Source organism: Zootermopsis nevadensis, unplaced genomic scaffold, assembly GCF_977971745.1.
Source record: "Zootermopsis nevadensis isolate Lab colony 2312 unplaced genomic scaffold, Znev_1.0 Znev_ptg000016l, whole genome shotgun sequence".
Taxonomy (NCBI): Eukaryota; Metazoa; Arthropoda; class Insecta; order Blattodea; family Termopsidae; genus Zootermopsis; species Zootermopsis nevadensis.
Window position 1 is genome coordinate 11,308,383 of NW_028259148.1, and position 23,819 is coordinate 11,332,201.

At 35.1% G+C, this 23,819-nt stretch overlaps 1 protein-coding gene across 2 annotated transcripts; it reads right to left on the reverse strand.

The window, feature by feature from the left end:
• Window positions 1–198: 198 nt before the first annotated feature.
• Window positions 199–23,819, reverse strand: LOC110835168 (osteopetrosis-associated transmembrane protein 1). 2 transcript variants are annotated; one of them, XM_087349642.1, is made up of 6 exons: window positions 23,433–23,819; window positions 16,707–16,887; window positions 11,679–11,796; window positions 10,197–10,441; window positions 8,151–8,319; window positions 199–423 (listed from the first exon to the last, which is right to left on the reverse strand). In XM_087349642.1, exons 1-6 carry the CDS (start codon window positions 23,531–23,533, stop codon window positions 368–370), a joined length of 870 nt encoding a protein of 289 aa, XP_087205768.1. In that variant the 5' UTR covers window positions 23,534–23,819; the 3' UTR covers window positions 199–367. The 2 variants fall into 2 exon arrangements, with proteins under 2 accessions (XP_087205768.1, XP_021930819.1); XM_022075127.2 differs by lacking the exon at window positions 199–423 and adding an exon at window positions 1,871–4,869 and having other exon boundaries at window positions 23,433–23,818.

A 23,819-nucleotide genomic window follows, 5' to 3' on the forward strand; every position in this document is an offset into this window, starting at 1 on the left:
AATGCTTTAAGCTGCATAATCATTTATGTAATGAACATAATATATGTATGTATGTATATATATATCAGCACATTCAGATTTCTGTAAAGCATCTATTCATAGTTCTACTTTATAATATAATTATATTCAGTATTCCTTTTCAATAAATTTAACTTCATATCTTTCTCTTTAGTCATTCACCTAAAGATGCCGACAATTCCATGCATGAATATGCATATATGTAATTGTAGTTTTTATTACATGTTCTATATAGATTTAGACCAGATTAAACTAAAGCTTTGGTACCATTTGCACAGGGCATCTTCCCACCTGCTTTGATTCATTTAGGTAATTTACAAGATTCATCCTTAAATGACCATGTGCTGTACTATTTTATTTTAATTTGGAGCCAAGCAAGCATGCTATTTTCGTTCAGTTGATGATCTGTGAACATAAAGTAATGCAGGTAACATATGTTTTCAAAACATTTTATAACACATGAAAGTTTTCTGTATGTAAACAGCATCATTATTATTCTGAGTTATTTCAGGGTGTGCTAGGATGTTTGGTGCTGTGTGGTAGACCTGAAGTTTTTACTTCCACCCATCGTCAAGCATGAACATGAATAGAACTGTCTACATATGAGTCTAATTTCTGCTTTGGTATACAAGTATCACTTCATCATCATTGCTGTCACATGTATTCAACAAAAATGATGATGATGATAAATCAATTTGATCACTGGCAGTACCAAAACTAAAATACAGCTTTATAATTATTAACTGGTAACAAGAGGAAATTATAGAAAAAACAAGAAAAATGCTAACCATCCATGGACAGCTCTACCCAAGAGCAGACATCGATCCCTTATGTGGTCTCGGACGAGGAGGGGGAAGAAGACTGATGCAGGTGGAACTATTAAATTGGTGAAATATGTAGAAAGTAAAGAAGAGCCACTGATAAAGACTGTTAGGAGATGCCAACATACTACAAACAGGTAACAAATTTAAGACATCCTGTAAAAGGGAAACAAAGGAAATAAAAAACATGGTAGCTCAATATAAAAGGAAAATCAGAAGAAAAAATGATGCATGGACAGTTTCTACATAACATAAATGAAAAATTGATGGATCAGGAACAGTTGTACCAGTGGCTTAAGTTTGGAGATATTAAGGGAGAAATAGAAAGTACAATTGTGGCAGTTCAAGATCAGGCAATCAGCACAAAATACTTTAAGAAAAAAATTCTGAAATAAGAAATTGAAAGTACATGTTGACTATGTAAAGAATACAAAGAAACTATTGACCACCTAACATCAATGTCCTATTCTGACAATGAATAATTAATAAGACACAATAAAGTCTATGTATTTTACCCAATATACAATATATAAGGCATTTAACCAACAGAAAACTGGTACTCTCACATACCTAAGTCAGTATGTGAACATGAAGATATAACAATAATATGGAAGGGGTACAAATGATATGGAGGTTCTGGAAAATAGGTCAGACATAATTCAAAACAAGATAAAATTTACTTACTAATAGATGTAGCAATACCACTGGATAGGAAGGAAAAAAGAGTCCAAAAAGAAATTTAAATACAAAAATCTAAGTACAGAAATTCAGAAAATGTGGAACATGAAATGTGTTGTCATATCAGTAATCACTGAGGCAACAGGAATTGTAACCAAAGGACTAAAAAATCTCTGGAAACAGTAACAGGAAAGCAATAAATATATTTCTACAAAAAATGGCCATACTAGGAACATCGCACAATAAGGAAAGTGTTACAGTCAGAGTGGTGGGGTTCACCACTGGTTCAAGAGGAAAAGTACCAGGAGAAACCTGTGAAAAAAGAAGGATAAGAAATCATAACAACAACGACGATGATTTCAATAATTCAATTCTTTATTGTAACATGCTGACTCAACAACATGAGCCAATTACCGAGTCATGACAAGGGGATTAAATACATGGATAAAAATACCTACAAGAACACAAATACACTGTAGTACAAAGTGAATAATAATGCTTAAAGTACCAAAACTAGTAATTATTGGTGAATACACTTAAAGATTTATGTTAAAACATTTATTGTAAAACATGTTAACATTAGGTCTATTACAAATCTGACTGGCAGCTAAGTTGCAATGAACAGACATTTGCTGCATGAAAATTAGGTACGGAATTATTCAGGACTCTCAAATTTTTCTTGGGAACTCTGATACCAACCGTTTCCAGAAGTGAAAGGCAGGTAATAAAGCCATTATAAACATTCCTTATGAATAAGATATCAAAGCAATTTTGTCTGTCATATAAAGTTTTAAATTTTAAGCTGTCTAAAATGTAGTAGAATTATATCCATTACGATTTTATCTCTGTGCTGTATCTGTAATTGGCCATCAGGCTGTTGATACAGCACACAAATAATAAAGAATTGAATTGAATTTTAAGAAAATATGTTGTGACTTAAGTTAGCAAACTTTTTCTGGATATGTTAAAGTCTGCTGGAGTCAGTGGTGGTAAAAGAATTCCAAGTAGCAGAAGCATATTCAATTTTTGATCTAACTAGGCTGTTATAAAGAATCATAAGGCTATCTAAAAAGAAATGGAAAAAATTTATAGCTCATATTAGGCCTAACAGCATTATGGTACAAAAGAATAAGTAATCAATATGCAGATGAAAGTAAAGTTTTGAGTAAGGAAAGACAAGATCTTTAATACAGTCTGTACATAGAATACCTGAATTACGAGTAACAGTTAATAGTTAACATGCTGGTTCTTATGGAAAATGAAATGACTTGTTTTACCAGCATTAATCTACACATGATCTGCAATACAAGGCAAGCACACTTTGACTTTTCAAAAAATATCCTGCACCATACAGTGAGTGAGTGAGTGAGTGACGATTTGCAGTACAACAATTTTTCACAGCTTAAATCTGACTACAGAAGTAGCTGTCAGTCGAGGTAATGTCGCAAAACATTTTGATATCATCAGTGACGAGAATAAATTTACGTGTAATATTACTGCATAGATTGTTAGTGAAAGAAAAACAACAACGGTCCCAAAACTGAACCCTGAGGAACACCAGACAGTGCAGTCAAAAGCAATGAAAATGTTCCAGAAAAACAAACATAGCACTGCCTATTAGTCAGGTAGCTGCAGAACCAATTAAAATAACCAGTTAAAAACCATAACTACAAAGCTTGTCTAAAAGTTATGAATGCAAAACCAAATTAAAAGTGCTACTACACATCACCTCAAAATTTTAACACATACCAGTACTCTGTAAATATTTCACCATCAGTGACCTATGTAAATAGAAAGGAAGATGAGTAAGAAAAATAAAAGTAAAAATCCACTGAATTTCTTTAGTCTTGGTAATTTAGTGGCAGTGAACACTATGCATGTCTTAAAATGTACCTTAAAGTTAATACTATTTCAGTTGTAATGACCACAGAATTCTCAACCACTTCATACAAAAAATTACAGTTGGCAAACCTGAGAGCTGTGAGTGATGTCTACTTTCATAATTGGTCTACTTACTGATAAATTAAAGGAGTGAAGAGATACAGAGAAACGTTCAAACAGTAAATAGTAAAAGTAATACAAAGCTTTCAACATTTGCTTCTTGAAACCTTAACTGTCTTTGTCCTTCCAATTAGAAGGCTTTCTAGTTTTATCCTCTGTAACATTATATTGCTTGCTTTTTTCATATTTTACCACATGATGTCACACTTCATATCACATAAAAATTATAAACAAAAAATACTATTTTATGCTAATAATGACTTGGTATGAAATATTTGCTCTACATATAAAAAACCAATATGATTTATATCAGTTCCTTTTATATTATTATGCATTATCAAGTTTTATATCTAATAAAATGTGTGACCCAGTTAGTTGCCTAAAATGGACCTACTTGCTAAAGTCAGGCCATACATTACTGTGTTATGTTTGGGTTAATACTCAAGCTGTTCCACTTCAGTGAAATTCAATTCTTGTCAGTGACTAATATATGAATAACACAGATAAAGAAAAAACTGGAGGGTTGTGTTTAAGAACATGTTTAGTAAATATGTAAGTATAACAGACAAATTTCATCATTTCAGATCCAAGGTGTCAGTTTGGTCTTTGTTCCCCAAATGAGAGCTGCATCTCTGCATCAAAACTTTTATCATGATTTTATTAGCCAACTGTGAGAAGATCTTATGTCATTCACATTAAATTACAAGTGTGTCTCTCATTCTAGAAGTAGGCATAAAAGGGCACCACCAAACTTGCAAACAATAAATTTAGAGCTTCCCGTTGACTACGTATTCTGAAGCTAGACTTGTTTCTCAAGTAGCACTCAAAACTGATGAATTTCCTTTTAGCCATCCTGCACAACACATGGCATTTCGTAAGCTTATAAATTCACTTCTTGTTTCACATTAATTTTTTAAATACCTCTTTAAAGTTCTTTTTATAATTACAGATTACAGTTGTTAAGGCAGGCAGGCAGACCACTGTTATAGAGACAAAGTGAAATGCAGATGAATATGAAACATATTGTCCAAACAGTAATTATTTTCTTAATCAACTTATATCTATTACATAACTGTATGCTTTCCATTTCCTGTGGATTCTACAACAGTCTTCAGTAATGAAATTTTACATCTTTAACTACCATAAATTACATATTATATTAATATAAATGGTGTTTGTGTGTGTGTGTGTATATATATATATATATATACACACACACACACATACATATATATATATATATACACATATATCACAGATCTGACTAAGAATTTCTTCTGTTCACGTAGTTAAAATATGTGTCAAGACCCACTAGCTGAAGGGCCGTTAAACTGCAATGACAGCCTTCTCTCTGAAAATTTAAAAATTACACCAATATTTATTCTTGAAACATATAATAAACCAATTCTAAATGCAGTGAAATAGGAATTTATGTTACACGAGGTGCTGGATATGTTTTAGATGTTAGGAAATGTAATGTAGCACATTACATATAGAAATGACAGAGTAACCACCACCCCAACCATTTTCAGAATTTATGTGGCAGAAATAATGTCTGTCTGAGCAGAGAAGTGACTTGAGCTTCTAACAGATGTACCCAATTGCACAAGTGCACAGCCATTCTAAAACACGGTACAGAAACATCAGTTGACTATCAGCTCTCCGTGACACTTTCTAGAGTTCTGTCTCATTCCTATACTTTTAGTATTTTATAGTTTATACATAATTCAGTAGTTCAGTCAGTCACTGGTTACACAATCATAGTGCCAAGTATCATGCAGATTGCTCCAACATTGGGAACTTTCTTATTAAGAGGCAATGTTTTTGGGCAGCATTCAGCATGATGTCATGGCCATGAGATTGTATTAATTCTGTGATCCAACAGACAGCACATACAAATTAATAAAACTACTACAAGATAATTCATATTTATCATTCTTTGTATACAGTTTCTTTGTGAATAAATTCACAACAGACAAACATAGGTAACTAAATCATTTAGTCATGAAGTCTTACAGATATATGGTCTGAGGATATGGACTGGGTTCATCTGGCAGTAATGAACCTCCAGCTTCCATAAGGAAGGAAATATCTTGACAAGATGAACAAATTTTAGCTACTTGAAGGCCCTTCAGTTACACCAGCAAGACTGATGTAAGTAATGTCACAAGGAAACAAGAAGAAACAGTAATGGGATACCAGCAAAAATATGAATGATACATAATATAATTACACTTAATCCTTGCTTAATGAACACCCCAATTAACAATCACTGTGTCTGTTCATTTGAAAACTTAATATTCCTTTACTTATACATAATATATTTTTACTTTAAAAGAAAACATGCCAAGTTATACATGTTTCAACCATACCCAACATTCCTCTTGCCCCTGCCCTTACAACTGTTGGAAATTAATTTTCATTTACCATATTTTCAAAAAAGAATCCTACAATCAGATCTTTCACATGCTCAGTATGTTATGCAGCTGGTTCAATATAACAAGGCTTTCAGTATTAGCTACAATCTGAAACCAACTGCGAAAGCACACTAAATATAACACCGAGAGAGAAGGTGATAAGGAAAACATTGTGAACATGGAAAGGGCTCTGTTTCACCTAAAATGTAAAGTTTTGACAAAACAGTTACCCATTAAAGACTTTTTTTTACAAAAAGAAGTAAGAAGATTTCCGTCTTCTGGGCTGTTGCGCTGTGTAGTCTGGTCGATGTTAACCAACGTTTCAGAGGTCATACTGCCTCCGTCATCAGGGCGATGATGGAGGCAGTATGACCTCTGAAACGTTGGTTAACATCGACCAGACTACACAGCGCAACAACCCAGAAGACGGAAATCTTCATACTCACTGCTGTGAAAACCTCAAATCTTACAAAAAGAAGTAACATTGAAATTGGTTTTCTGAGGATTGTTTTGTGTATGTCAAAGAGAAAAATACACTATTTTTTCCCTCATTTTTAATGCTTTCCTACAACTGTCATTTTCCCATATTCATCATTTTTATTTCCCTCCCCCATCAAAAACAATGCATCACTGTATTTAGCAAGCAAAATTCCACTCTATTCTCCCACTGACTTCTAGTCAAATTCAGATAGAAAAATATACAAATAATGAACAAATGTACAACTAACTGTTTAAGTTGTGATAAGTTATTAAATTTTCAGACTCTTGAACTTCATGGTAATAGATTCATATGAATGAAGTTTGCACAGTGTAAGGTGAACAAGATTTATAAGACTGATCCTGGAGGTATTAACAAAAACAGATGAATTCACAAATAATTATGGTAAGAAGTAAAATATTTAATGTTGAATGTAGACTTTAATTATTAAAATGAAAGTGAGTTATTATTTTGCAGTGTGTTGGTACTGGCTTTATGGTTTTCTATGCAAGAAGGCATGGCTGTAATTTCCTTTGCACACTTGTAGCTTGCTATTAAATTTCCCGGTGCTTGGTGAATATTCAATCAGTTGATCACAAGTATCCAACAGCTAGAGCATCATCACATGACACATAACAGCCAACCAAAATAATATAACAAACATAAAATGGAATGAAAGTAGCTAAAACATAGTAGCAACCCAAGTACCATGCAAGTATTCACCAGAAATGTCTCAGAAAAGTGAGTCCATTATCACATTTCACATGTTTACAGTGACAGTAAAGCCTGCACCTAGAGATACACATTAATTAGCAAGTATATGACGAGACAGTGGAGTGACCAATTTTGAGGTAGAGAATCATTATTTCCTGAAGAGACTACATAAACAGTCTAAAATTATTATTATTATTATAATATGTATGTAACTGCTTAAGGATGCAGGTACTGGAAAAACATAAACTGAAATTTGAATACAAAGTGTTATTAAGAATGTCTGGACCAGATACTAAACAGCTGACTGAAAAATGAATACATAAAATAGGAAACATAATTGTTTGTAGTCATTACCTAAAACTGAGGGAAAAGAATGAAGGTTTAGGTTGTCTGAGCATTCAGTACACACTGCCAAAATAAGATATGAATATACTACTTTTTGAATGAAGTACAGCACTCCTCATTATCTGACCTAAATGAGACCAAAGGACAGACAGATAATAAAAAATATCAGATAATATAAAATACTGATTAATACAATGACAGTAAGTATCAATTCAATTTTTTCCACAATTTACAATATTAATCTCACAAACAAAAATATTATTTAGCATAATAAAACATTTTTAAACAGGTTTATTTTTTAAGAAATTACTAACAAGTATTTGCCTCTGAACATTTTTCTTCTCCTAGCAGTAAGGTCACACCAGCACCTGAACAGCCTGTAGCATGAGTACATAAAATATAGGAGGTGCACGGTCACAGAGTGCGATTCATTTTGCTTCATGCTGAGTTTACTATTGATAAAATGGAGAATTCTGACATGACACAGATAAATGGAATGTTGGATACCTGAAGGTCAGATAATCAGGACTCTATACCGTATACACAAAAAGGTACCTGGAAGACCAAGCCATATAAATAAATATAATATTAAAATAAATCTAAGATGACAAGCTCTTTAGTTCTATAATGCTAGGCATAGGACCTATTTTGTAAACTTTATAACACAGTGTTACTTACGTTTTAGCAACCTACTTTCAGCTTTTCCTGAATATCGTTTTGCTGCCACATAAAATATGACAGGAGCAATAGATGTAAGAACTACTGATATTATAAGGAGTATTTCAGCTTTTGGTTCTGGTATGTGGCAACCAAGAACTTTACTCCATTTTGTTCTAGTCGAATTCATCTGCAACCAAAATAAAAACTGTTATTGTTAGTATTAATAATGATTCCACATTAACTATTCTACTGAAATTAATTCACTGTCACTCACTAATAATACTTAATTCCTTTAATAATAGTTACAATTAATTTTACAAAATTTTATTCCTGAATTTTGGATAGCCCATAATGCCATTTATGAAAAGTACCAACAACTTTATTATGGGTACAGTCAATACTTGATTACCTGAATGCTGGTTATCTAGACTGCAGACTATCTTTTATTCCAAGATGTGACTGGAGATAAAAAATCAATGAAGAAATAACAATAATTAATGAAAAATAACAAATTCCAGAATAATATTTGAAACCCATTTCTTACTTTCCCTTAAGTATCAATTAGTTTATACAAAATGCAGCTAAATTCCAAATTGCAAAATAAAAGATATTTAAAATGTAGGCACAACATGGTTTTGCAACTGCTACAATCATGACAGCCTGTACACAAATATAAGAAACTGATGTTCAAGATACATATAAATATAAAAGAATGGTTCAACAATAATGGATGACTCTTAGATACGCAGGTGTCTCAGTTAATGTAAAACCTACTACGACAGCGGCTGCAAGCAAAGTACTGGTAAATCAGTCACATGGTAGTGGGTAAGTTCTGAGTGACATGGAGCTATGTAGAATTCAGACACAATATTAAGCTCAACGCTTCTAGTAATTACTATAAAATATTTGACTGGTCGATTCCTAAGTTTCAATTCAGGGTTTTTATAGGCATATACTATAAAATGAGATGGGAAAATTATTATGAATGGTATGGCAATACTTCAAATGAGACTGTCAAGGACTATGTTAGGACAGTCTACTATCCCTTCATGCACCCAGGAAGACCGAGCAATACCTATAACCTTCGTCAAGATAGCCAGTAAATCTATCATATTCAAACTGGATGCCTCCTGAAAAGTTTAGAGCATTACTACTCTATCCAACTTCGTATTTGAAACAAGATAATAAAACAATGACTGATATAATGTACCCATTGACATAAAAGAACACAAGCTGAGACAAAGAACAGCTAACAAACTTCAACCGAGTATCTGGTGGTGTTTTAATGTAGTCCACGATTTCTCTATCTTCACACCCCTGACCAGATCAGAAGCTCACTGTACGTATGTAAAACGCTTTGTCAAAAAACTGGCATTCCCATGTTCTGAAAGGCCAAATTTCTTTCATAATATGAAGTATTAAAAATAAGCTTATACTACCAAAAGATTTAAAATAATGTAACACATTTTGGATTTATGTTTTCTAAAACAAATGTCAGAAAAAAGATCATCATCATCATCATCCTAAAACATGGGCAACCACTAATTTGTGCACTCACATACAGTATGATCTAATTTGTATGGACTATAAAATAATAGGACTCAAACTTTCTTGTTTCATTACTACAGTCCCATTTACTTGTCTATAACTTACCACATATTTTATTTTAATTTGAAATTCCCTAAGTTATATTCATTCTTTTTCTTATGAAGTCTGAATACTGTCGGGAAATACAACAGTCAATCAAAATAAGGGGCTGGGGCAGCCTTCAGTTGCAGCTTGGCAGTAGTGCAAGACATTTCTCTCCTGAGCACTGCAGTGTAGTAATGTTTTACTACATAGTCAATGTGACTCTTATCTGAGCCATCACACTCAACTTTAAGGTATGCCTGGCACTTGTGAGTTCAGCTCTATACGTGACCCAACTGGAGCCAGCTAAGAAGTAGACAAATAGCTGGCCCACTCCACACTCCCCACCCTGTTGTGTAGTGTTATTCTGATTGAATTTCACCCAAGTTTCACAAGAAAAGAAAACTACAATAATAAATTATATAAAGAGTTTACCGCATCCACAATATCCATGCACACGATTCCTTCGCCTGTATCAGCTTTCAGAGCTTCATAGTACTTATTAAGAGAGCAATATTTGTCTGTACAATTAGCACATATTGCTGGGTCATATTTCTTACTGGTCACATTATAAAATGTATTGAAACAGTTCTGAGTGTCACTGTAGAGTTGTTGAAATTTAGTAGTAATGTTTGAAAGTTGCGGTGTTAATGTTCCATTATCATTTGCAACAAAACAACCTGAAATAAAAGACAACATTATAAAATTATCTTCATTTATGTCATACATATGTAGTCAGTTACACTATGTCTAATTAATTCACATAATCTTGAACTATAATTCCACATAGAGAGTGGATATATGCTTGAGATTAGGTGTGCTGAACTGTACTCTTTATTGTTTTGTTGCTGTTGTATGGTCCTGAAGTAACATTTAACTTCAGGTACATTCATGAATTGTAGTTATGATATATTGTTGGACTGGTGCTCAGATGTAAGTTTCATTCTGTGAAGACTTCTGTTGGTGTGAAGTTTTATATTTGCATAAATTTACAAACATTGTTGTAGAGATGGTTAATATTAGTAATACAATCATTGGCACTTAAACATAACCAACCTAATTAAAATATCTCATATTAAGAGATGAATACAGAACAAAGTTGCTTGAGGAGAATATCCAAACCTAAGAGGCAGGAAGTACACGGAGAATGAAAAACATAGAACACAGACAGACAGAGATGGGCCCATGGGGTGTTCTCTGCTCACGCTAGAGCATGAAAAACACCTAATAAAGGATGCAATTTGAAAGCACTGCTATTATTTCATTTGAAGGTTTTATTTATTATAGTTCCAAACACGAAGTTCTAACAATTATGAAAGTATTAATTATGTTAAAAATTGGCTGATAACCTATGAATATAGGTTAACCTAACATAAAATACATTTTCAAATAATAATTTCCTTATGACAAACAACACCATGAACTGTTAATCATCTTCTCCCACATATTCTAGTTTGTTAACTACAGGCTTAAGTTTTCATGCATAACAAAATCATCTTATAAACCTCTCAAAAAGAAAGAAAATTTTGGGGACCTGTAAGATATAATACAATTCTTTCTTAAACAAATTTAAATATAAAGGAGTATATAAATTCTCATCTCTAAATGTTATTATATGGAGATTTTATTAAGTTGAAAGGGATAACTGAACATAACTGGGTCAAGATGAGACCCAATAATGGACATCTTGTGTCATAACAGCAGTAAATGTTTTTGTTATGAAACCATAGGTAATACCTTCTGAATACACAGGGATAACCTCATACTCTGCTTATTACTTTATTGTTTGTGGCAGAGACTATGTTATTCTATTCAGATATGTGATTACAAAAGACCATCAACTACATGCAAACAATGCTTTTTTACTTCTAATTCATCAACAAAAAATCTCATCAAAACATAACAAAAGGTACTTACTATTGCATTGACCTCTTTGCCAGAGATTGTGAACATAATTAAAAGCACCTTCAATTACTTGAAGGCGATCCAAATTCACAAGTTCCATTTTACAAGCATGTCCACCTTCATCATGAGCCTAATACAAAACAAATTGTTAGTCGGAAATTTGAGAGTTAAATGGGTGTAAAAATAATTGTGGTCTTCTAGGGTTATGATGCTGTGTAATCTTCCAGATGGTTACCAATATTTTAAAGGAACATACTGTTTTTTCCAGGAAGAAGTGAAAATGGAGATGAATATGAAGCTGGAGTCAATAGGTTGTGTTATGTTGCTCTTCACAAATATAAAAACTATTTGAATAACACAGTCTGATGCAACTAGTTAATGTTACTTAATAGTCTTCACTTGAGACGACATGTTTCGGAAATTATATTTCCATCATATTTTAAACCGTTGGCGGTTTAAAATCTTAAAACTTTTTATATTTTTATCTTTTAATGGTTTTAGCCAATTGGTATTGCAACTTAGAGGGTCTTATTTCTTTGACCTGATGATGGAAATATAATATCCGAAACATGTCATCTTAAGTGAAGACCATTAAGTAACATTAACTAGTTGTATCAGGATGTGTTTTATTCAAATAGTTTTTATATATAGGTTTCTTTGAAACACTGATAACCACTTACATTACTACATGGCATCATAACCCTGAATACTACAATCCACTATGACATGTTTCACACAATCAGATAAGTATTTTCTAAACTTAATATTAAAAGGTTTCATTTTAACATTTACAAAAAAGAAGCAGGATTCCAGAAATATGCTTACTCACTAACTGTTAGCAAGTTAACATATTGGTGGAAAGTTTAAAAATAAATATATGAAGCATAACATGAGGTTATAGGCACGTAAAGTTTGTTAAGTGGTTAACAATTCAACTATACAAATATAACATAAAAACACATTTTATTGCTGTTGCATTCCATGTTTATAATTTAATTAATTAATTAAAAAAACATCAAATACAGCACACTACAGTCAATTATCAAAGCAGTTATAATTAGATATTTAATTATTTATTAGCAAACATGTTTCAACTCTATGTAGCCATTCTCTGGGATAAAGTGTTTTTATTACCTTAGAACAACTCTGATTACAATGTACATGACTATTATCTAACAATTAATACATTAAAACATATTAAGTATTAAAATACTACAACATATCTACCATTTAAATGCTAACTTAAAATAAAACCTCCCATGATGAAAGAACAGAAATAAAAATATGGAGAGATGAAAAATGAAAGTATCACCCTGTTAGACAATTGGTTTATCAGCATTAAAATGTAGGCATCATAATGATGGCCATTTTAACAGTTGCGCAACGTATGCTGGGTGTCATGTTAGAAGGTCACTGAAACGTATCTCTAGCTTATTACCAGGTCACCTGATTAGGGTCTCCTCATTGTTACATGATACACACTCCCGCATTGTATTCGGTAAGTAGGTTCAAATTTCAGCCCAAAGACTGGCTATCCTGAGTGTGGCTTTTTGGTGCTTTCCTCAGCCCCTCTAAGCAACTGCTGGGATATCACCTTAAATTAGGTAATGACCACTTCTTTCCACATCCTTTCTAATTCATTACCCACCATCATCCGCTCATCCAATGCTATACAGTCTAGATATTAAAAGCGTTGGAAAATAAACCATAAATAGAGAGATTAGAGTTTTCTTACATAAATTGATTTTTATATTTGTTGTATAATGTCAAAGTCTGTCAATGAAGTAACCATTGCAATAAGTAAGTTTTCCTAAGGTAATGAAAATACGATACCTATAAGGATGGCTTGATAGAGCTGACACAAGTTGGGTCAAAAATACTTACTTTATGGAGCTGAGTCCTTTCTCAGAAGCCAAGAGTCACTCAGCTACTCAAGAAATTCCCAACATTTTATGGAATCCAACAGTTAATTACCGTGTTCACAAGAGCCCACTACCGGGCCCTATCCTGAACCAGAGGAATCCAGTCTGTACCACCCTATCCTATTTCTCTAAGATCAATTTTAATATAATTTCCCCACCTATGTCTTGGTCTTACTAGTGGTCTCTTTCCTTCCGGTTTACCCACCAAAACCCTGTATTCATTCATTTTCTCTCCCATGTGGGTTGCATGCCCTGTCCATTTCATCCTCCTTGACACAATCAGTCTAATTATATTCAGTGGGGAGTACAACTTATAAAGCTCCTCATTATGCAACTTCCTCCAGCCTTGTTGTAATTCATCATTCTTAGGTCCAAATATTCTCCTCAGCACCATATTCTCAAACACCCTTAGTCTAAGTTCCTCCCTTAGTGTAGGAGACCAAAGTTGCAAGCTCATACAAAACTATGGGCAAAATTATAGTTCTGTATATTTTAATCTCTTGTTTTTGGACAGCAGAAGAGAAGAATTTAATCTGCTCTTAATTTATTCATGAATCAAATTTTGATTTGTTACTGTCGCTCCCAAATATCGGAACTTTGCCACATTTTCACAGGACTCATTAACTATCTGTATGTTACAATTCTTCCCTGCATTCTGGTGATGAGACGAGAAAGTAAGAAAAACTGGATTATGTGTATGGTTAGAGCAGTCTCAAAAGAAAAGTGTTAAGAAGATTGCACTGCAAGTGTTTATGCCCTATTTAAAGGCAAAGACAGCTGTAAAAAAATGGAACCTGTAGTTGTATTACATTTATGCTCGCCATGAACTGAAGGAGCTGGACAAAGCAAAATGCTTACAGCACTATAAATGCTTTCAGGCCTTAATTGAGGAATACACAATGAACTTCCATGACATAGTTTCCTTCATTGGCAAAGCATAGTTTCATCTTAAGAGGTACTGAAAAGAACCAGACAAGTAGGATTTGGTCCAGCAAAAAACCAAATTTGTTCCACAAAGTGCCCTTATATCCTGTCTCACTGGCATGTGGTGCCCCCCCCCCCCTTGAGGTGACAGCTGATGACAACATATACTAGGATATTATCACCAGTTCATCGCACTATTTGAAGTGAATGAACACAATTTGTTGCTTCTGCAAGATGGTGATGAGTCATAAGTCTAATGAAACCAATACCTTCTTGTGGGAGTTCTTTGGTGATCGCCTAATCTCCATAGACTTGTGGCCCCCAAGATCTCTGGACTATTTGCCTGATTTCTTTCTCTAAGGCTATCTTAAAGAAGCGGTCTACATGACAAACCTACGCACACTGGGGGAACTGAAGCTGCAATTGAAAACATTACTGTTGCTGATGTAACCATAAAGTTTTAATGTTTGTATGAAGTATGTTTTGCAAACTTTCATGTAATATATGTAATACTCTCATCTGGGTTGCATGACTTTTGTTATCACCCCATACAGCAGCAGCTTCTCCCACATTGGTATCTAGGTGTGTTTGCAAGTAAAAGTTTAAAAAATGTGCCTATTAGTCTGTACGTACATAATATAAAACTTGCAGTGACTTAATGCAATGAAATCTTCTCAGGCAACAAGCTGTGTCAAAATGGAGTCATAGTCCAACGTTTCAGAGACACTCCATTGTGATGCGGCTTGTCACCTGGAATATTTTATTGTACGTACATAACTTGAAAAATGCTAAATGGATTTTCATGAAATATGACACAGGAGTTTTGCTAAAATTTGTCAATACATTTCAACTGTGGTAAAAGAAATGAACAACAAAAGCACTTTACATGAAAACCTACATGCTTCTGTTCACAGAGGACTGGGTGTGACATTACCATTCAGCAAAACAATGTCATAGGGGAATCCCTGTAATGACACAATCCCTCAGAGATGTATGCCAGATACCCAACCCATGCAAAGCATAATGACTGAAGACAACTTGGCAAATACAGTTGAACTGTTATACCATGATACATTTCCTAACTTGTTAAATTAGTAATAATTATGTAAGATTTGAGGTTTTCACAGCGGTGAGTATGAAGATTTCTGTCTTCTGGGTTGTTGCGCTGTGTAGTCTGGTCGATGTTTACCAACGTTTCAGAGGTCATACTGCCTCCATCATCAGGGCGATGAGTATGAAGATTTCTGTCTTCTGGGTTGTTGCGCTGTGTAGTCTGGTCGATGTTAACCAACGTTTCAGAGGTGATACTGCCTTCGTCATCAGGGCGATGAATATTAGTAATAATTAAACTGCAGGACTTCAGGTTTTCATAGCAGTGAGTATGAAAATGGCTTTGTTGCAATGCGTAATCTGGTAAAGTTTAGTGATCTTGCAGAGGTGCTTGCTGCCTCCATCATCAGGGCCACTCATCACCCTGATGATGGAGGCAGCAAGCACCCCAGAAATGTTGGTAAAATTATACCAGACAACATGGCGCCTCAACTCAGAAAACAACCATCTTTGTAATGAAACTGGATCTAGTGAAAATAATTAATTAACCCTCTGATTTGACTTATCATACTTTAGTTGCATGGGACTTTAATGGACTTCGTTTATGCTGATGAGCAGTATTTATCACAGAAACCTGTTGGTGTAAAAGACTGTTTCGAATTTTAACAGTTTACAGTAAATTATGCCTTGTATAAACAAAGAGAAAAAACACACAAGTTGCTGAACCATTGACCATGTGTTTCTGAAACCACCTGCAATTATGTGTTACTGCTTCATATTCTGGAGGCACAACAGTTTATATGGCTATAGACGTATAGAAACAAAACTTTAACAAGTCTGTTGTGGCATGACTTGAGTTTTATAATATATCACAATGAAGATCAAAATGGAGTGACGCTATTGTAAGGTTTACATCTAATCAAGCAACTGAGCTGCCTACGTTCAGTTCAGTCACTTGTATGGTACACTTAAGGGCTGTGGATGAATGAAGTTACTGGTCAATGCTAAAATGGCATGACAGCAAAACCACATATTGTGGTAAATGAAATATAAACTTTGTAATTATATAAATATGAACCAGAGAAAAAAACATATATATCAACACAAAAATGTTTAAAAGACAATTTTCTTTGTTCTATTGTACCTTCAAAATATCTTCATGGGCTTTCAGTACATCCATATAATAACCAACACATCTTTCACACAATCTAATTGGACGAGCATGTCTTATTGCACACTGTGTGAAATTTGAGGTAGAACTGGCAAAACATTCAAGACGATTCTTGCAGCTTTCCACACCATTTATAATCTTGTCTTGGCTGCATCTGAAAATCACATATAGTTGATAGTAAAACAGTATAACACTCATTGTAAGGCAGTCATTGGGTAACTATAACTACTGGTCAAATTTTATTGCATTATCTTACAGCATAAATGTATGACATTATGTGACAAGCTGTTAAATGAAATATAATAATAACTTTCTTACCATCACAATGCATTTAAAATAACCAACCTGAAACCAGCAACGAGAATTACAGGACACAAATTCTGTGATAAACAAGACAATTAAATTCTACCCAAGCCTCTTAGTGATAGTTTGTTAGTTCAATCAATGCCACTAAACTGCTGCACAGAATATAGGAACTGAGTGAAAAATGAATAGATTATGAATCAGAAATTTGAAAGAGGATATAAGGTTACAATCATGGCCTGTTTTAAAGTTCTACCATAACATTTTCCTGGAGGAACTATTAAAAGCCATAATTATTTAAGCACAGCCTGTTTCCCCGTTGAACATCACATTATATTTGATTCATTATGGTGACACAAGGTTGCACAATATATCACACACACTATATGTATAATTCATCAAGTCCACCTATGATTTATGCAACCACTACAAACCCACAATCTAGTGCACAAGCTTTCACTTCTTACCACCCCATACCTAATTACATGAGCCACAATTTCTGAGTATAATCTTCAACAGCATGCTTCAATATAAAATTGTATTGTAACTGTATGGAAATCATGTGGCCACATATAACTTCTATAGTTCTTATACGTATTTGTTTTACTTACATTAGCAACTTTTTTCTACAATACAATCCTCTCAGGCTACAAGCTGTGCAAAAATGGAGCAGTAGTCCATTTCATAGACACTCTCTATCTAAATTATGAGGAACGATGCAATGTCTCCATCATCGTTCATAATGATGGAGACAGTAGTGTCTGTGAAATGTTGGACTACTGCTCCATTTTCAAGAAGCTTGTTGCCTGAGTGGATTTTATTGCATTTAGTCACCATGAAAGCCTCAAGTCAAATGTTTTCCTAATAACTAACTAAGTAGATGGCTTACCGAACCCGAAGGTTCATCACAGAATTAACCAAAGCCCTCCACCGGACCCTGTCCTGGGCCAACAAAATCCAGTTTCCTTCAACTCCTATCTCCCATAGATCCCGCCTCACATTATCCTCCCATCTACGTCTAGGTCTCCCCAGCGGTCTCTTCCCTTCAGGTTTCCCAACCAGTACCCGGTGCACACCTCTTGTCCCATCCATGCGCGCTACATGTCCCGCCCATCTCACTCTTCTCGACTTAATCACCCTCACAATACTGGGGGAGCAGTACAGATTTTTAAGCTCGTCATTGTGCAGTTTTCTCCACGCCCCATCGTCTTCCCTCTTAGGCCCAAATATCCTCCTCAACACCCGATTCTCAAACACCTGCAATCTGTGTTCCTCCCTCTGAGTGAGAGACCATGTTTCGCACCCATACAAAACAACGGGCAAGATTATTGTTTTGTATACTTTAATTTTCAAGTTCTTAGAAATCAGACGGGAAGACAAAATATTTTGGACTGAGAAGTAGCAAGCATTTCCGGAATTTAGTCTCCTCCTAACTTCCTCACATGTTACAATATGATAAATATGTTACTAATTAATTCAAAGCACACTATTCACAGAAGTAATTCATGTGAATCTGAAAATAAAGTATTAATCACTCCTGAGCAAAACTATTAAAATAAACACATAAAAGCTACTCTCTGTATTGTCACCTAAATTCAGTGGTCTGGCCTTCCCTCCATAATTCCTCACACATTCATGATGTGGTACAAAGCAGGAGGACAACTTTTCATTCCTTCTGTCATGCAGGAGGTAAGTATATACCACTATTAATAAATTCTATGAAAATGTACCACAATTAAGCATCTTGGGTACAACAATAAGAGGCAAATATAAGACATATTCTACATCATAGGCTTAGGCCTATGAAGAATTTATGGAATGTAAACAAATTTTGTTCTATTATATTCTGTTCTGAATCATCAGTATAACTTCAAAACAGAAGCTGATGTTCAATGACTGGAATGTTTTGTTTCAGGCAAAAGGGACTTCAGTTGTTAAACTTTCCAGAAAAAAACCAAGACTCATTTCTCTCACATCCTTCTTTTTATACTTCCTATTTGCATTCAGAGCTTAAAGCTGATAAAACAAGGGAAAATACTGTAAAAGGGAAATACAGAAAAGTGAAACTTACAGAGAGGGGAGGTAAAGAGATAAAGTGTCACAACTTGTGTTTGCATCTTAGAATTCAATGCATTTATTAATGTAGTAGACATCAGTAAATAAAGACAATTACAATCAGGTAATAACATTAATAAAACTGGTGGTGCCAAACTAACAAATGCAAATTTGGTTACAGATAATGTTAAGAGAATTTAATTTATGATGTGCTTGTGTCAGTTCTCCTTCTCGAAGGTATCACCACCTTGTCGAAGGCAATCTGCCGGGTGAGGAGGCTTGCGTGCTCAAATGACCCTTAGGGCTATGCCGGCCTGAGCTTCGGCTCATGGTAGGGTCACCCAAGCCGGACAGGTCTAAGGAGATGCGCTAGACTAAGAGTGATACCCTGGTCCTCCAGGTTGGGGGTTGGGTGTAGGGCTAACAACCTTTCACCTTTAAAAAAAATATGTGTTACGAAAAAATCAACCAAGCCTCGGATCAGGACGGACTCTTTGGCACGACCACGGCAATTGAAAAAGGACATGAGATTTGGTACCTGGAACATTAGGAGCCTCTATAGGGCTGGGGCACTGAAATCAGTGTGTAGGGAATTAGGGAATTATAAGTTAGACTTAGTGGCAGTGCAGGAAGTGCGATGGGAGGGGGAGGGCACGATCCCAGTGGACAATTTTACATTTTTCTATGGAAAGGGGAATGACAATCATCAGCTAGGGACGGGTTTTTTTGTTCATAGCAGAATTAGGGCAGCAGTTAAGAGAGTAGAATTTGTTAGTGACAGGTTGTCTTACGTAATTTTGGAAGGACGTTGGTGCGACATCATTGTCCTTAATGTTCATGCCCCAACTGAAGACAAAAGCGATGATATCAAGGATAGCTTTTATGAAGAATTGGAATCAGTATTTGATACATTTGGCAAGTATCACATGAAAATTCTGCTAGGAGATTTCAATGCAAAAATTGGGAGGGAGGATGTCTTCAAACCCACAATAGGCAGCGAGAGTCTCCATGCACTTAGTAATGATAATGGCGTCAGAGCAGTGACCTTCGCTACGTCAAAAGATTTAATTGTAAAAAGTACAAAATTTCCACACCGTGATGTTCATAAATACACTTGGACTTCCCCAGATGGCAGAACACACAATCAAATAGATCATGTTTTAGTAGATAAGAGAAGGCAGACAAATGTAATTGATGTGAGATCATTCAGAGGAGCAGATTGCGACACTGATCATTATCTGGTGGTAGCAAAAGTGAGGGAGCGGCTTTCAGTAAGTAGACGAACTAAACAAAATTTTGACACAGAAAGATTTGATTTGAAAAAATTAAGTGAGGGAGAGGCAAAGGAACAATATCAAGTTGAAATTTCGAATAGGTTTCAAATTTTAGAGACAAATGAGGATAATGAAAGTGTGGACATCAACAGGGAGTGGGAAAATGTCAGAAACTGCATCAAAATTTCAGCAAAAGAGAAACTAGGATACTACAGGAGAAAGCAAAATAAACCGTGGTTTGATGAAGAATGTTCAAAATTAATAGATCGAAGGAAGCAAACAAAATTTCAATGGTTGCAGAACCCAAACAAAACAAATGCGGATAATCTATGTAACGTGAGACGTGAGGCTAGTAGAACCTTTAGGACTAAGAAAAGGGAATACCTGAAGGGCAAAATTGCTGAACTTGAGACAAATAATAAGGAAAAAAACATCAGAGACCTGTACAGAGGCATTAATAACTTTAAGAAAGGATATCAACCCCAGACTAATTTGGTAAAGGATGATAGTGGCAATTTGCTTGCAGATCCAATAAAAATTGTGAATAGGTGGAAAAATTTCTTTAGCGAGCTCTTAAATGTTCATAATACTGGTGATATTAGACAGATTAAAATGCATACAGCTGAACGGTTGGTGCCAGAACCTAGCTTAGATGAAGTGGAACTAGCCATTGGGAAGTTGAAAAGTTATAAATCTCCAGGAATTGATCAGATTCCGGCCGAATTAATTAAAGCAGGTGGCAAAGGGTTGCATATGAGGATCCATAAGCTTATTCAGTTAATTTGGGATAAGGAAGAGATGCCACATCAATGGAAGGAATCCATAATTATTCCTATTTATAAGAAGGGGGACAAGACTGAGTGTGGTAATTACCGAGGAATATCGCTGCTATCAACCTCATACAAAATTCTATCCAACATTCTTTTGGCAAGATTAACCCCATATGCGAATGAAACTATTGGGGATCATCAGTGTGGGTTCAGACGAAACAGATCAACGATTGATCAGATCTTTTGCATTCGTCAGATACTAGAGAAAAAATGGGAGTTCGGTGGGACTGTACATCAGTTATTTATAGATTTCAAAAAAGCCTATGACTCTGTGAAGAGAGAAGTGCTATATAATATTCTTATTGAATTTGGTATACCAAAGAAGCTAGTGGGTCTAATAAAAATGTGCTTAAATGAAACCTGCAGCAAAATTCGAGTAGGTAAATATGTATCTGAGACATTCCTCATCAAGAACGGTCTAAAACAAGGAGATGCTTTGTCTCCCTTGCTCTTTAACTTTGCGCTAGAATACGCCATCAGGAAGGTCCAAGGTAGGCAGGAGGGTTTGCAATTGAACGGGACACATCAGCTATTGGCATATGCTGATGATGTTAATTTATTGGGGGACGATATAAATACAATAAAGAGGAACGCAGAAGTTTTACTAGAGGCTGGTAGACAAGTGGGGCTGGAAGTAAATTCAGAAAAAACTAAGTACATGTTAGTATCTCGTCATCAGAAGACAGGCGGGCAAAATTATCTTAGGGTAGCTAATAAATCCTTTGAAAGGGTTACAAAGTTCAAATATTTGGGAACAACAATAACAAATCAAAATGATACTTGTGAGGAAGTTAGGAGGAGACTAAATTCCGGAAATGCTTGCTACTTCTCAGTCCAAAATATTTTGTCTTCCCGTCTGATTTCTAAGAACCTGAAAATTAAAGTATACAAAACAATAATCTTGCCTGTTGTTTTGTATGGGTGCGAAACATGGTCTCTCACTCAGAGGGAGGAACACAGATTGCAGGTGTTTGAGAATCGGGTGTTGAGGAGGATATTTGGGCCTAAGAGGGAAGACGATGGGGCGGGGAGAAAACTGCACAATGACGAGCTTAAAAATCTGTACTGCTCCCCCAGTATTGTGAGGGTGATTAAGTCGAGAAGAGTGAGATGGGCGGGACATGTAGCGCGCATGGATGGGACAAGAGGTGTGCACCGGGTACTGGTTGGGAAACCTGAAGGGAAGAGACCGCTGGGGAGACCTAGACGTAGATGGGAGGATAATCTCAGGCGGGATCTATCCGAGATAGGAGTTGAAGGAAACTGGATTTTGTTGGCCCAGGACAGGGTCCGGTGGAGGGCTTTGGTTAATTCGGTGATGAACCTTCGGGTTCGGTAAGCCATCTAGTTAGTTAGTTAGTTGTGTCAGTTCTGGTAAACAAGATGAAAATAAAAATTTTCAGCAAGCTTGCAGTAGATAATATCTTGTGATGTATATAATTACTAGTTGAATAATAAATTGTTCAGTGGAATAGAACAGAATGTATTTACATTCCACACATCCTTCACAGGTTTAACTAAGCTCTGTCATAGCACATATACAATAACTGTTTCTAACAGAAATATAAAATACATAGGTGTGATCAAGATTTATAATCTATTACAGCAAAAATAATTACACAGGAAAGCATCACCACTGCTGCTTATATTTATTTGTAATAGCTGAGGTCTCTGGATGTGAAACAATAACATTAGTGTAATCAGAAAAGTATTGGTTCAGACTGAGAGTTAATGGTTGTGGGCAGATCACTAATATATATGAGAAAATGCAGAAGACGAAGTATAGAACCTTGACAAACTCCAACATTTATAATGCCCCAATTAGAATAAGTGGTATTATTTAAATCTGGTGATTTTATTTCTACTTGTTGTCTTCAATTAATTTAATTAGTATTATTATTTAATTTAGGATATCATTTTTTTTTTCATTACACAGGATAATACAGCATCACAAAACTCTATGTAGACTTCCAAGTTGAACCCAGTGATCTAGATTGGCTTATTCAAATTGACCCAACTGAGTAGGAACCTCCCTCTTTTATACCTGAAGAAGGATGCAGATAGTTTCTGAAACGCTATGTTTGGAAAAGACTGAGATCCATGCAGACATCTTTTACGGCCATGGTAAAACGGTTTTACATGATACTATTTGGTGTAAGGTTTTAGTGAAATTTTGTATGCTTATCGACACCATCTTTTGCAACCCAAATGTAGGCACTACTTGAAAACTCCCTCACCTTAAATTTTCTTGCACCAATAAACCAAACTGCGATGGGTCGCTGCTAACATACGAAAATAATATGGCACACAACACATACTGCAAACTAGTATAAGCCATTAAACTTCATCTACACTTCACAATGATAGAACCTCCTTCATATCTATATTCATGTCAAACACAGTTCCACTGACGGGTTACCAGAAAGAGCAATATCTTCCACAACCTTTATAATCCCTCAAATGTAAAAATTATCGATGATAAATGCAGACCAAAATCGTCTTCTGCTACTGTTTATATAGTCTGAGCTCTTCACCAAAATTTAAAGTTACAAGGACACAGACTGTCAATCTACAATTTACACAGTGCACATGATGAAGCAGATGTCACTTTCCAGCAATGCCAA